This window comes from Watersipora subatra, chromosome 10 (genome assembly GCF_963576615.1).
Source record: "Watersipora subatra chromosome 10, tzWatSuba1.1, whole genome shotgun sequence".
Lineage (NCBI taxonomy): Eukaryota > Metazoa > Bryozoa > Gymnolaemata > Cheilostomatida > Watersiporidae > Watersipora > Watersipora subatra.
In genome coordinates, this window is record NC_088717.1 from 47,233,327 (window position 1) to 47,249,112 (window position 15,786).

The window sequence follows — 15,786 nt, forward strand, 5'->3', positions numbered from 1 at the left end:
CAACAGCCAATAAGTTGAACCTACGGTTAAAGAAACCGTCTACAGTTTTAGAAACTGATGGTCGTAGTGAGTTAAAAGTGGTTGGAAGTGTAATAGTTCATGTGGAAAGTAAAGACAGGCATATGGATGCTGAAGTTCATGTGGTGAAAGGATTGAAAACAAACTTTTTAGGCATAACTGAGTTGAAGCTGCTAAAACTATTTGCTGTTGTAAACGCGTTATGCAAAAGTAAGTTTGAGCCTGTTAAGGAGTGTAGGAGTATTAAGCCAGGTAAGCCGTTGTCGTCGAGAATCGTTATTGCTGGGTCAAGTTATGTTTCAGATGATGTCGAGTTGCAAAACCTGACAAATAAGTCTGAAAGAGAGAGCGAAGTTAAGAAAGGTCACACAGGTCAAGATTGGTGGACTTGTAAAACCAAGGGAGTGAAGAGTAGCGAATACGTAGAAATTGGTAGTCCACGGGGGACAGCCTAAGGCACCAGAGATGTGCAAGTATCTATGGGGTGTGATAGAGAACACAGTCAGGATGAGGTAAGGAAAGTGCTGAGAAAGTAGCTGAACCAGTGTCTGTAATGGAAAAGGTTTGCTCTTTTTTAGCCGAGGTATCCAGCAATGGAATGTTCGACAGAGAAGGTCATGAGAAAAAGGTAGCAGAGATTGAAAGAGAGGAAAGGGAGGTGGGGAGGAAGTCGAAGGAGAAATTGGCTAAACTGAAAGCCAAACGAAAGGCAGCAGTCATGGAGTTGGAAAATGTCAAGGCATTCAGGGTAGTGGTGCAGGAGTTAGCCGAGGTTCAGAGGAGAACTGCTGGTAGCAGACCTGCACTGGTTGCAGGTGAGGTCGAGCTAGATAGGTCTGGCCCTATGCCAACTCCCAGCTCTGTGGTGCCATCCCCTGTGCAGCCGGTTACGGCCCAGGTGGAGACCTCCCACAGGAAGCTGTCGAGCCTGCCTCTTACTGGGAGAGCGAGGTAAAGATGGAAGAAACGGAGATGAGGTTGAGGAGTCATTACTGACCCAACCAAAAGACTCCAGGCTAGTCAGGGTTGGTGGTAGTAGTGTTGGAGTTGTTGGTGGAAGTAGTGTTGGTAGTGACAGTGGTCACAGCAAAAGTATTGGTAGCGGCGGAGGTCAGGGTGATGGAAAAGCCAGTGCAGACTGGCAATAGAGCTGGCAGTAGCGAGAAGAGTACTTTAGACGGTGGCACAGGGTCAGACAAGCCAGAGGCATAGCCTATGGAGACTGCCCTAATGGAGTCAGGTAACGAGCAACACAAGTAAGGTAAGTTACTACGTCTGCTTGTTGGTAGTGATGGAGTGGCCCAAAACAAAAAGAAAAAAAGAAAGGGCATGTTGTATTATGGGATTTGTTAGGCTCAGGCTATATTGGTGTCTAAGCTCAAGGCAGTACAGGTGGTCTTGGTAATTACGGTGAGGGTATAAAGCTGGGTAAAGCTAGTAGATTAGCTAGTGTAAGGCAGTATGGGGGAGGATATAAGGAAGTGTAACGAAAGACAGAGGCTTCTTCATCGTCACATCAGTACATGTGAGTACATTGCTTTATACAACAATTATTTCACGGAATTTAATAATTCGTGGAATTGACTCTTCGCGAAACTGCGAATTGTTATGACCAACGAAAATTTTCATCCTGTAGGGTATATTACATGCAGAAACAAAAACAAACGTTTTTAACACAAAAATATTTCCATCGTTTGCTCGGATAGCTGCGTTCTGATTGTTGCTTTCGATGGAAGGAACATCTTATAGTTGTCATATACCTTCAATAATATCTTTTGGCTTCAATTTTTTTGCACTGCTGAATTAGTCGATATAAGCAATCAAACAGTTTTTGACAGATTAAAACTGTCAAAAAAACTGTCATGTAAAGTTACAAATTACACATTGTCACTTTAAATGACAATGCGTGATTTGCTGTCAAAGCGATTTCATGGGCTACTCAAATTGGAAGTTGGTCTAGATTTGTCTATCGATCGGGCAAAATCTGATAAAATTTATTTTGCAACGTTTGCTTTTTCTACACGGCATAATTGTCAGTCAGTGGACCAAATCATTCAGATCATCGGCTAGGTGTGAAAACAGATTTAAAAAACTGATTCTGATTTAGCGATGCCTAAACCATCATAGTTCAAAATTTGAGGGAGCTTGGTTATATTATAACTCTATGACTGACTGTGTCAGCTCATTTTTTCTTATTCACAAAAGTGCGCATCTAAAATTAACACTACATTAAGCATATTGAACACACGAAAAAAATGCTATAAATTTAAAAATTAGCATAATAATTTGTGGAAGCTGTGGTGGACGCATAGATAAGCATAACATTTTGCAGTGCATAGCGACATTTGCGTTGCCATAGCAACAAACAATGTTAGATACACTATATAGAGAAATGTTAGATTGAAATCAGATTGTCCTTGAAAAGGTGCTGATACGTATAGTGTTTACCATCGATGTCAGCGAAAGCAGTGATGCTATTAAGTTCGTCAGCAGTGTAATAATTGTCACCATCGACATCAGAAGCGGAGAGGATAGACCCTAACAGTGGACTCGCTTTAGCTGCTACCAGAATATCATCTTCAAGATAGTTGATAGCTCTGTTAAATTCGTCCATGTCAATCTGACCATCCCCTGTAACATACAAATGCGCCGAGATATGATATTGACAATCATTGACCCTTTTATTGCACATTTATTATTTGTATATAAACTAGCTGAGTGCTTTTTTTTGCAAAACTGCTTTTGCACAAAAAGCTTAGTTTCAATCAACTTATACAACATTTACCATTCTTACTTTAAAAGAAAGATGTTTGTTTGTTTCTGTTTAGTGTATTTATTTATATGTAATTTATGCCATACTGGCTGCAGTGCCTGCTACAGCTCTATACTGATTGCGTTAGTTTTGTTGGCAATGTGAGTTTAAGCACTTTCCTTCAGGTAAGTATTAACGGATAACACTAGCTGAGATTTTAGCGTACTCGCTATCGTGCATGTCTGCAGAATTGAAGGTTCAGAGGTTCAAATTCAGTGTGAAGCAGATTTTTTGTTGCTAGATTTAAATAGCTATAACTAAACACAGCTTTTATAACACAGCCACTGGGCATTGTCACCATATTGAGTCACAGAAGCAATTTAAGCTCGGATTTTGAAATTCTGAACCACTGATCTGATGCTTGGCAGCTTGGAGTACTAACCACTATACCATAGCAAAATATGACATAGTCTGGAGTACTAACTACTACATAATGACAGTATGTGACATAGTTTAAACTCGTTGCTCCATTTTCAAAAGTGATCGATCAGTGGTTCTCGGTAAAAAATCAAACATCGATAGATAAAAGCTTGCAGCAATACTGGCAGACTAAAGTAAATAGGTCAATAAGTCAATACGTTGCAATTACATCAAACTCTCACAAAATGTTTTGTTAAAATGAACTTTGTGTCCTCCTTTGACATACTAACTGGACAGAAATAGTGAGTATACAGAGAAAAAAGAATGCTTACTGTTTCGGTCTCCTTCAGCAAAAGGCCATGCGAGCTCGGAAGAGTTGAGGTTACCATCACTGTTAGTGTCTAGGAAAACGAATTGGTAGAGAGCTGGTTTCAGGCTAGAGCCTTGATTTACCAGATACGATACAAATTCTCTCAGGCTAAAAATCCCATCCCCTACAACAATTAAAGATTACATGTACACTGTATCACTTAAATATGGTTGCAATTCTAAAAAGTTTGTACCTAAAAGTTATAGAAAGCTGAGTAGTAAAAATTTGAAAACTGCTAATCGAGCGTACATGTATAAACATATACATCATCCATGAGACTTGAACATAGGCGTTTCCCCTTTATACTAAGCTATATATATATATATATATATATATAATATCAAATGTTCAAACTCTATGATAGATAACTACCCACCTTTTGCGCATTGATCTTCCAAAAAACAAATATGCTGTGTTCCTAAGCAGTTTATTAGAGGACATCTCATTTTCCAACTAAATAACACTATTGAACACTCTGCAAACGTATGGCCACACATGAGAGCTATTAATTAGTAGGCCTAACAAAAGAGACAGATAGCCTGTAGACATAATCAGCTTACAAGAGAGCATCGCATTCTTGAAGCTAAAAGGCACTAATAAAGTGGCATTTCTGTTAAATAAGCAACAGTATTTTTTTCAAAGCCAGATTTTTTCAAAATCTTCCATGACTCAATGAAAAACTATAATAAAGCGGAGGTTGAAGATTAGACTCACCGTTAATGTCAAAAGAACTTCGGTGCTGAGTAAACTCATCTGCGGAAACCTTACAATTGCTATCGGCATCAATGCTGTTGAAGACTATGTGTCTTTCAAGGTTAGGGCTATAAAAATCACTGATGAGTTGTGCACCGACATCGACCATCACTTGATGGAAAAACTACAAATATGTGTATATAATGAGTATAGAGAAGTGAAAGAACATTCATAGTAAAAGAACTTTGTACCAACTCTTACAATAAAGGATTCCTTTCTGCACAGTGATCTTTCATATAACTCCAGCAAATTATTTTATTTGCAAACATTTTATATTTAGACCACTGTTGTCAGATACAAGTGCTTGAGCTACTTAGTGGCTATTTTTTGTTACATGTTATCTCTATGAGTCTCTGATACTGGAAAACTAAGGGATTAAATACTTTCAGCAGTTATAGAAAAGGGCTTCAAGGTAAAGTGCCCACTCTCCTTATGGTTTTGGGTCCTAGGGCGTAAAAACACTTTGTATCCACGCCCATCAAACCCCACTCTTTTTAGAAGTGTTGGGTTGTTGTGTGGGCTTGCAGCTCAACCTGTTGTTTGCAAGAGTGCGAGAATCCATTATGAAGACCAAGAAGTTTTTTCTCAACATATTGCCTAAGTGACTCCAAACGTTCATCTATTCCATGTATCAAAAATAAATATTGTAACGTCATCACTCCTAAACACGGTCTGTTCATTTTACTTATACACAAGAAAACAATTTTTAATCAAATTATAAAAAGGAAGAAACAAGAAAGTTGTAAAATCAGCTGTTTTTATATGTTGCTACTGTTTGAACCCATTAGACTATTCTTAGAATGATCTACCAATATTATATTGTATTATTTTATTGCAAAAGTCTGTTTTTTGTTATCTTTTGAAAAATTTTTGTTTTATTCAATAAAAGGGGAGCGAGATTTCCGTCGTAGTCGTTGGGGGTTTGACAATAAAAAAGAATAGGAAAGTTTAGTTGTAGAGCAAAATACAAACCTAGTCAGATATATCTAGGAATATATCTCAATCAGCGTGTATACCAACATAACTGTCTGCATCTGAAGTACTTCTACTTCTATACTATAGAGATAGTAGAATACTATAATGAGACCTTATATAGTTTTACACCGAGTATTATCGATTTAACCTATGTTTTCTTCATTCCTATAGAAGTCTGCCAGACAAATATTTAAGTAAAAACTCAATCATTTTAAACAAACAAGTGTATAAATGTTTCTTATGAAGTCTTTAGTCAACCTCATTTAAGCAAAATGTTCTTTGAATTTTTAGTCTGTGAAACAATAAATGCTTTTTCATGGTAAATATTACAAAGTGAATAACCAGCATTGCATGAATAATAAAAAAGTTTTTGTTCAAAAAATTTATTATTAACCATCCTATTTAACATCAACATTTAGTTTCTGAATCAATGCATTTTTGTGTACCATGCTATTTAAGTTTACTGTGTTTATTTCTGTGTATCTTAATGGTATCGGCTGCAGTATCTACTACAAATCTATACTGATTGCAGTAGTCTTGTTGGCTATATGAGTTTAAGCATGTCTCTTCACTCGCAAACATGCATTTTCTTCTAGTAAGGCTTCACAGATTTATTTTTTGTATAATTAAACACTGCATCTAGCCTTACACATAAAGCTAGCTTCTGTGTAAAACGTGAAGCCACGAAATATTGACATGCATTCCAGTTATGTGTCAAATTTATTTCATGGCATAGAAAGTTAGACTGTGTAGTGTATTGGATAACCAGATGTATGACAGACTGGAGGTTGTGAGTTCAAATTCAGTTTGTGGTGGAATTTTCATTCTAAAAACTTCAGTGCTATAGTTAGACAAACAGAGAAACATTGAGATTTATATATAAAGGTTACTGCAATGTTGGTAACATAATACTTATGGAGTAGTTGACGCTGGAATAGCCCTTTAATTTTGTTCCGTCATTAAATGCTATTGTTTATATATTATATGTAACAATATTTAATGTTATAATGATAACATAGTAACTATTATAATATTTTTATCAGAAGCATTTCTGAAAACATTTATCAGAATAATAACCATTATAATATGTTTCTGAGAAATGCTTTCGGAAATGCTTCTGATAAAGTCTTTAATCAACCATATTTGAACAGGCCAGGCCTTCATTGAATGCTCAAAGATTAATGTGCACAAATTTTGGTAAAAACTTAGAGGAAAATTTTCAAAAAATTTTCATTTATTTGCTATTGTTTTTGACGTTTGAGGTTATCTGACTGCCAGAATGTTTTAAGATTAAAATCGATTAAACTCGATCATGATTAAAACGCTCAGATCAATCGAAACTGCGATTATGATGTCTATAGTTGCAAAGATACCGACAGGAAAGAGACGCGTAACTCTGCGACTTGAATGCAATAGCCGATATCAACTACCACACTCATAACTACTAGGGATGTCAATTCGCACAAGTTTCTTTTTAGCATTCTAATCTTGATAAAATTATATCAACTTTAACCCAAAAACATCTTGGCAATCAAGTCACTTCAAACATCAACAACAATTGTAAATGATAGGGAAATACCGATACTTATCAATAAAACCTACAGATAATTTGTTAAAGTTTGTGTTTAAATTAGATAAAACAAAGATAGGCCTAAAATATATATACTAGAAATTCCCCAGTCATGCAGCCCATGACCAAAGTGATAATGGAAAAAAGAAAGGGTACTGCTGGTTGAGAAATGCAATATTAGCAGTCAAATTGCACTGCAGTGCAGTAGGAGAACTGCAATAAGAGCTGCAATGGTAGCTGTCATGGTAGCTGTAATGTACTGGGTGTTATTATGTACAACAAACAGCAATAATGAAAGGAAAAGGTTATATGTTTATATCTCTCCCCTGCAATAGGAGGCATTCAATACTAGAAGTAAAATAGCAAGCTGTTGTGTAATATACACAGTTTGAAAGTTGGTTGTGTTGAATGTATAATGGTTTTGACTGCGATCTGTAATCAAAGTGAACAAATGGGTCATGATCACAGAAACCATGGTTAAGTAGGTTGTGTGAGATTTAGAGTTATCTCCACTAACAGAAGGAGAAAACTCTTAGTTATTTTTGCAAAAAAATTTTGATTCCAACTTAATTACAGCAGATTTTATGGTCAATAAACTGAATGCATGTTTACCATTAGTGCGAAAATAAAATTTTGAGAAAACTGGTGTTAAAGTTTGAGAAACGAAAACCAGTGAAATGTAAACAATTTTTGTTACATTTCAAAACACCATAGCAACCAATATCAAGAAATTGTGATATTCATTCAGATTTCTGAGTTTATATCCAAAAAATTAGGCTGAATTTAAAAATCAAAACATATTTTAGTTGGTTGTCATAGAAATAGATGTATATCTATAAAAAAATGTAGGCCTAATACTTAATTTTGCAGATATTAAAAACGGCTGGGCAGAACCGTGATATTGGGCACGGCCGTAGTACCATCAACAAAATCTTTAGATAAGCAATAGCAGTAACATGTTGCACACCATTGGTCACTATATACTTTGAACTTGTAAAATAAAATGATTAATCTTATAATTAAATCTTATGATAATCTTATAAAATCAAGTAATTAAATCGAATAATAAAATCGGCAAAAAAGAAACGATTACCTTTCAGTACTTCTACGTTAATTACAGAAACCTTTGGCAATTGGACAATGCCATATACTGGTGAAATGTGCACAATTTTTTATGTGATATGCCCATGGCTTAATAGTTCTATTATCTGTCGCACGGGTTTATTGGCATTTTGTTTGCCGGTCTTAATTTTTGTTAAAAAAGGTTTGTCAAGTTTTAATGGCAATTTTAGGCCAAATTAATCTGTCTAGTTATGTATTATTTGATCGGATGGGTAAGTTTTAGGATATGGTCTCAATTTTTCAAAGACTTGGTACCATATTTAATCAGGTTTATATGTGGTTTGTATCTTTATTATACTTAACTCTACACAAAAATTGGTAAATTTTTGACGGCATTTCGGTACAAGGGTTTGATCATGGCAAATGATGAATACTCTTTGTGAGTTGTGTGCACATATGCATTTACCATAAATCTCCCAAACAATTGCTTCGCTTGTGTTTGGTCGTGGGAAAATTTTTCCCTTTTGATTCAAAGAATGTTAACAAGCCTAAAACTATCAAAAATTAGAAACGAACCCAATATTTGTTGTGCATACCATATATTATTGTAATTTTGACATAGCTGGTAAACATTTCTAGTTTCCATTGCTCCAAATCTTGTTCAACACGGTTATACTAATACTATACCAAGATAAACCGACCGTAAACAATACTAGGATAACCCCAGCAGTTCTAACAAAGGTATACAGCAAGTCAGGAAGAAACTCATAAACTGACTTATAGAGTGACTCATAGAGCAACTCATAGAGTGACTCATAGAGCAACTCATAGAGCGGCTCATAGAGGAACTCATAGAGCAACTCATAGAGTAACTCATAGAGCGACTCATAGAGCGACTTATAGAGCAACTCATAGAGCAACTCATAGAGCAACTCATAGAGCGACTCACAGCACATAGAGGTCTATCATAGTGACTCATACGGCAATCATAGCACATAGAGGTCTATCATAGTGACTCATACAGCAATCATAGCACATAGCGATCTATCATAGTGACCCATAGAAGGACTCATAGCACATAGGGGTCTATCATAGTGACTTATAGAGTGATTCATAGAGCAGCTCATGTATCAACTTACATTAAGCATTGCAAATTCATACTCTTCTTTGCTGACAAAAAACGAGCCTACAACATAATACTTTTACATTAAAATCACATGTTATTAATAATAAATTTCATATACTCAAACAGTATGCTATCTACAATAAATTTGAAACATCCCAATAGCCGTGTTATATGAATTTTCATGGTAGGTTATAAGATATTAGTGATGAAAGTGACAGTGACATTACAATGACAAAAAAACAGATGCGTAAGAACAATAGACACGGTTATATTGAATGATGTTGCACCAGAGTGTAAACAAAAGCCATCTCGATCATCTATGTTCCATTTGAGCCGTCCTGGTAAGAGTCTCTAATTTAGAGCGGTTTTGTGATGGTGGCAATTAACTGTTTGTTTTTTAGCTTTTAAGAGCTTTTAATTACATTTCCACATATTTTACACTTAAAACACAGCAGAGTAGGACATGGTGAATCATTTGATACCAAATAACTGTAATGTGAATTTTGTTGCGAGTCAACCTTTAAACATTTATAGGCCTATTGCTAATCTGAAAGTACGGATAAGTCAACTAAACTCAGTTTCAACTTAACGCATCCTTTGACGACCAACTCATGGCATAACAATGAAGAGCAAAGAATTAAAGAGAATCAATAGAAAACAAAGTGGTAAAATTGCTTACTGTCGTCATCAAAGGTAGCAAAAAGAGTTGTCTTCTCCAAATTACTGCCAAGTTCTCCTTCATCTAAATTTAATTTACCAAACATACGCTTAGCTCTGTCTTTTGTGGCCAAAGTTTTATTTCGCCAGTAGGTGATGAACTCTGCCTCACTGATCACCCTGGAACCTAAGAATCAAATTAATCACTCTGCTCTCACATCAGCACCGATGTACAAAAACTAAAATTAATTTGTCTTGCAAATCAAGCGGCTACTTTTACAGATAAAAGGTGGCTTTAGTATAAGAAACATAATCTTGCAATACTGATGAAGTGCAGTTTCAGATCTGTTATAGGTTTCAGAATCCTGCATAACAATGCTCAGAGTAGTTATATTTATCCTTTCACACATGACCAACATAGTTTTCTATTTCGTGAAACCAACAGGCCATGTCCACCATCGTATATTTCAGTCGTAAACTACAGTCGTAGTTCACCATCGTAAACTTTCTGTAGCTGCAATCTTCAATTCACTAACCCCGACTACTCAACAATAGTATTTGAATATCAACTTTTAAAACAGGTCTGTTCAACTCACTCAATAATTCATGATTTCTGTCTTTTCAGTTTTCTTCTTTTTTAATGTAGCGAAAATCCGCCACCTTTTATGGTTACCATTGCCAATAAAAAGTTGACATACATAAAATAGGCAAATAAAACATCGAATAGGTCAATAGGTCATGAAAAACAAAATGCTACAAGTCTTATAAGAACAACAACGCTCTCTCGATTGTATTGACACATTCATTTACTAAAAAGGTTTGAGAGGTTGACAGGTTCAACCCTTAATAGGCTAAACATATTTGCAAGAAGTTACCATCAGTGTCAGCAGCGATAAAGAGAAACGAGAACTCTGTAGGTGCCAGGTTGCTATCGCGCTCCTTATCTGCATAGTAAAATAACTCGTTCCACTTAACCTTTTCTGCATCAGCTATCTGCAGCTGTGAAAGAAAGCTGTACATCTGAGACGCGAATTCGTTGTAGCTCAAATTCTCATCTCCTGAAAAAATTGAACACACTTTTTGGTAGTTTCTACTCATAGAGCTAACAAAACATTTCATCGCAGCCTACATAATTCAGTTGAAGAATAGAAAAAACATAATATTATTATGCTTTATTATTTATCTTGAGGTGTTGACTGGTGTTTTAAAAAAATAATCAAGGAGATTGACCAACCAGAAGCTGAGATATAGCTAGCCAAACACAACTCTACCAAAAAAACATAAGTGTTTTGAGAGCTAACAAAACATTTCAATATGCAATACAGTCTACAGAATTTAGTTAACCAGCCATTGACTGATAACTGGTTGTAATACTCTCCACCATGTTACAATATCTTTTAGAAACTTGGTTGAGTGATTATGCTTGTTTTACTTTGCACTGCACTTCGCTTTGCATCCATACTTTGTACTAAAGAGTATTCAAGAGAGACTTTGCATTGTAACTTGGAGCAACGCTGGACTTTAAAACTGCTCCAATATACTGTACATTTAACGGAAATCCTTGTACTTATAAAAAAGCAGGGGCAACGTAACAATATACTATAACATATGTCTACTAAGTGGCTAGGGTAACTGTCAACGCAGCTGGCCCTATCAGTATCAACAGCATACAGGTGGGCTGTTTAGTTTTGAAAGTCTAGCCTAACCATCCAGTAGATTTCCAAAATCTTAAATTGTTGACCAAAATAATTCATAATTTATTCATCTAATAAATACTTTGTATAAAATTAAAGCGTTGTTTCTAACTATATAAACCGGAGAAACAATCGAAAGTAAAAATACTGTGCATATGGTAGCTACATATTGTCAAATGATAATAAAATGACTAGCCTTATTGACTTCTATATTATTTTAGTTTTGCCTGGGTTTTAAAAACTTTGAAATTTATCAGTAGAATGTCAGTGGGATTTTATTAAGCCACCAAACAGGAGATTGAGCTTTAATGGTTAAAAGATAAAAAAGTAAGCAATACCTTATTGCCGAACGATGAAAAAATGGCCTAACCTAGACTTTTATAAGCTTGATATTTATTGAACGACTATTTTGTTCATCAGCTGGTATCTACAACAAATCACTGTGTAGAAGATCTGTAGAAGTCTGTGCGATTGTTTCATAGACTAAAAATTCAAAGGATATTTTGCTTAAATGAGGTTGACTAAAGACTTCATAAGAAGCATTTAAAATGATTGAGTTTTTACTGAAATATTTGTCTGGCAGGCTTCTATAGGAATGAAAAAAGCATAGGGTAAATCGATAATACTCGGTGTACAACTATATAAGGTCTCATTATAGTATTCTACTATCTCTATAGTATAGAAGTAGAAGTACTTCAGATGCAGACAGCTATGTTGGCATACACACTGGTTGAGATATATTCCTGGATATATCTGATCAGGTTTGTATTTTGCTCTACAACCAAACTTCCCTATTATTTTTTATTGTCGAACCCCCAACGACTAACAACGGAAATCTCGCTGCCCTTTTATTGGATGAAACAAAATTTTTTTCAAAAGATAGTGAAAAACAGACTATAAACTTCATTGCTATAGTTAGACAAACAGAGATACATTGAGATTTATATATAAAGGTTACAGCAATGTAGCATTTACATTTGTAACATTTTATATTTTGTAACATTTATGTTTCATTTCTTTGCTAAATTGCACCTTAATACAAGACGTAATTAAGAGATTGTGACAAAAGGCCTCAGCAGTGTGAAGTACTTACCATCGAAATCGATGCTTGTGAAGTAGCTGCTGACTTCAGTAGTGTCCAGCAAGAGATCTGAATTTTGGTCTATGAAAAAAGCTAGATAAACAGAGTCCTCAGCACTAATTCCTGTTATGGAGAAGAGGCTTGTAAACTCGGTGACATCGACCTGGCCATCATCTGCAAAGAAGGTTGTATTTTTAAAGATGACATATAAATAAAACAATGTCTAAATTATTGTTATAAATTTTCTTTATGCTGTAAAATTTGGAAAATGGAATAATAACAGCATAACATGCCTAGAAGAAAGGCAGAAAGAGACCTTGTCTTTGATTTAGCAATGATAGAATGGTACCGTATTATAAGCTCTATGTAGTTAATATTACAACATTTCATGGGCAATAATTTCATTTTCAACAAAAATGTTTTCCAGATTAGGCCATACAAGAATCATTCATGACATGGCAACCCAATTAAACCAAAAATAGTAGTCAACTTGTTAGAGTACAAATAAGTTATTAGTTGTCGACTTATCACTATAGGAGTCAAATAATTGTCGACTTATCACTGTAGGAGTAAACTACCTAGTTGTCGACTCATTACTGTGTGAGTAAAATAGTTGTCGACTCATTACTGTGTGAGTAAAATAGTTGTCGACTTATCACTGTGTGAGTAGAATAGTTGTCAACTCATCACTGTGTGAGTAGAATAGTTGTCGACTTATCACTGTGTGAGTAAAATAGTTGTCGACTCATCACTGTGTGAGTAAAATAGTTGTCAACTTGTCACTGTGTGAGTAAAATAGTTGTCGACTCATCACTGTGTGAGTAAAATAATTGTCGACTCATCACTGTGTGAGTAAAATAGTTGTCAATTTGTCACTGTGTGAGTAAAATAGTTGTCGACTTATCACTGTGTGAGTAAAATAGTTGTCGACTCATCACTGTGTGAGTAAAATAGTGGTCGACTCATCACTGTGTGAGTAAAATAGTTGTCGACTCATCACTGTGTGAGTAAAATAATTGTCGACTCATCACTGTGTGAGTAAAATAGTTGTCAACTTGTCACTGTGTGAGTAAAATAGTTGTCGACTTATAATTGTGTTTACTTAATTTTATTTACTTTTAATAACATTTACTTTACTGTAGTGATTTTTATTGTATGACTTTACAGCTTAATTTAATATAATATATAATCAAATCAACTTAAGTTGCCAGTTGCATCTATAACAAATTACAGCATATAACCAGTTGCATACCTTGGAACTTCTTTGAGTAGATGATGAATACTTTGTAAATCAAGAATTAAGAATTAAAGCTCTCCTCATACTCCATACTTTTGATAGCCTGAGGTAACAGCTCAGCTTTAATAGTATACTATTGTACCCAAGCTATGAGTTTAGCTAACTTGCATTACCCGATGTGTGTGCAATTAAAAGTTGATAAACCAATTCAAGCCATTACAACAAGTTACTTTAAGTATCTCAGCATTGATAGTATATCATTGTACACAAGGTATGAGTTTAGTTAGCTTGCATCACCCAATGTGTATACAATTCAAAGTCAATAAACAAATTCAAGCCATTAAAACCAGTCGTTTTAAGTTTTTATTACAAAAATACAATGAATACCATGGTAAAATGACATTATAAACTTATGATTTTGGAAAGAAGGAGTTAAATCATAGCCAAATTGCTTAGTTTAAATTTTCTTATCTGTGACAGTGTGAAAAAATCTGTAATGTCTTAAAGTTTTAGCTTAAAGTCTAATATAACAGAGTAGTTTTTAATTTTTTAAGTGTTTTAATTTTCAAGTGATTGTGCCCAGCTTGCACCTTCAAGATGACTTACATCCAATATATTTGTAGAGTTATCTGAACATGTCAGTATTTTTCTATCATTGGCAAGTTTTTTTAAATTTGAGGTCAAAATCGATCAAAATTGTTCTCGAATAACACGCTTAGATCAATCAAAATGGCAATTTTGATGACTACATTGTAAAGAGACCAACAGAATGAAGGCAAGGAACACTTCAATTTGAACACAATAGCAGATATTAACTATCCACAACAATAACAACTAGTGACATCATTTCATACATATTTACTTCTGAGAGTTGTAGCCGTGGTCAAGTTTGATTATATTTAATCTTAAAACATTCTGGTAATCAGATCACCGCAAACAACAAAAACACCTAAGAATATTTAAAAAAAAACAATGTTTTTAAATGAAATCTATAAAAAAATTGTCTAAGTTAATCTTTCGTTGCGCAGAGACAATTTTTTAAAAGGTTTCATTTCATATAATACACATGATTGCATAGCCAAGGCAGCAACTTGCTTGCATGCTCTAGTCGTGAACTTTGCTAGGTCAAATTTTGAAGTTTGAAGATATACTTTTGTTTAAATTCATGCCCGAAAGTGCATTGATATCTAAAAAGAAAAAATAGTCAGACTGTCATTTTTGCTCATTTTAATAAAAATAAATATGTAATTTCAAATATGAATACATCTGGTTGATTTTGTAATTAAAGTTTTAATAGATGAAAGACAAGGTTATATAATACCTCTATTTTATACAATAGATCTATGAGGTAATAATCATATGAGTTGATATAGGTCATACCATCGTCATCGGAGGCTTCAAAGATGTTTTCAAACTCAGCCTTTGATATCCATCGATTAGAATCATCGTCAATGAGACCAAATGCTCCTTCCACATGCATGGAAGCCATCGAAGCACTTATGCTGAATTTAAATAGAAATATTAGCATCCTGAATAAACTTTTTTGCAAATGATATATGTATGAGTACTTGTGTAAAGCAACTTTTTCAGCATTAGATGACTCCAAGTTACAGAGGTAACAAGGAGACCCAGATGACATGGCTGTGGAAAAAACCCAAGGTGGCAGAGCTGCAAAAAATCCTACAAGAGACACATAGCTACCAACATGATCCAAAGTGATACAGCTGCCAAGATGACCTTTACATAAAATGGCTGTCAAGAAGAACACAAGTGACATAGCTGCATAGAAGAGTGTCGCGTAGCATGCATAGGATTATTCGTCACGTAATCAGGTACACATAAATTGTACATTTTTTGCTCAAGTTTACTGGCATTATAGCAACAAGTATCTCTGAACCACCATAAAACATAGGCTGATAACTCTGCAAATTTTTACCAGTTACTTTTACTTATCTCATATCGGCTTTAGTAAAACTAATGAGCTGACAAACTTGACACATACATAACTCTCTGATATGGAAGGATATTTTAGACGTTGTCCGATAATCTTGTAGGTTTTCTGAAACCTTTT

The 15,786-nt window shown here is 34.8% G+C and overlaps 1 protein-coding gene across 1 annotated transcript; it reads right to left on the reverse strand.

The window, feature by feature from the left end:
* Window positions 1-2,413: 2,413 nt before the first annotated feature.
* On the reverse strand, window positions 2,414-15,204 carry LOC137407153 (uncharacterized). Its single transcript, XM_068093755.1, has 9 exons — window positions 15,096-15,204; window positions 12,491-12,652; window positions 10,579-10,761; window positions 9,726-9,890; window positions 9,060-9,106; window positions 8,634-8,882; window positions 4,275-4,437; window positions 3,523-3,684; window positions 2,414-2,649 (listed from the first exon to the last, which is right to left on the reverse strand). Exons 1-9 carry the CDS (start codon window positions 15,202-15,204, stop codon window positions 2,414-2,416), a joined length of 1,476 nt encoding a protein of 491 aa, XP_067949856.1.
* Window positions 15,205-15,786: the final 582 nt, after the last annotated feature.

Excerpts from the sequence above, each read along its gene's own strand:
- LOC137407153 (XM_068093755.1), bottom strand. The coding sequence starts at position 15,204 with ATGGCTTCCATGCATGTGGAAGGAGCATTTGGTCTCATTGACGATGAT. Across the intron at positions 10,762-12,490 it reads CACAAGCATCGATTTCGATG|GAGATGAGAATTTGAGCTAC; the intron begins GTAAGTACTTCA and ends CAATTTTTTCAG. Across the intron at positions 4,438-8,633 it reads GAACTGCTGGGGTTATCCTA|TTTTTCCATCAAGTGATGGT; the intron begins GTATTGTTTACG and ends ACATATTTGTAG.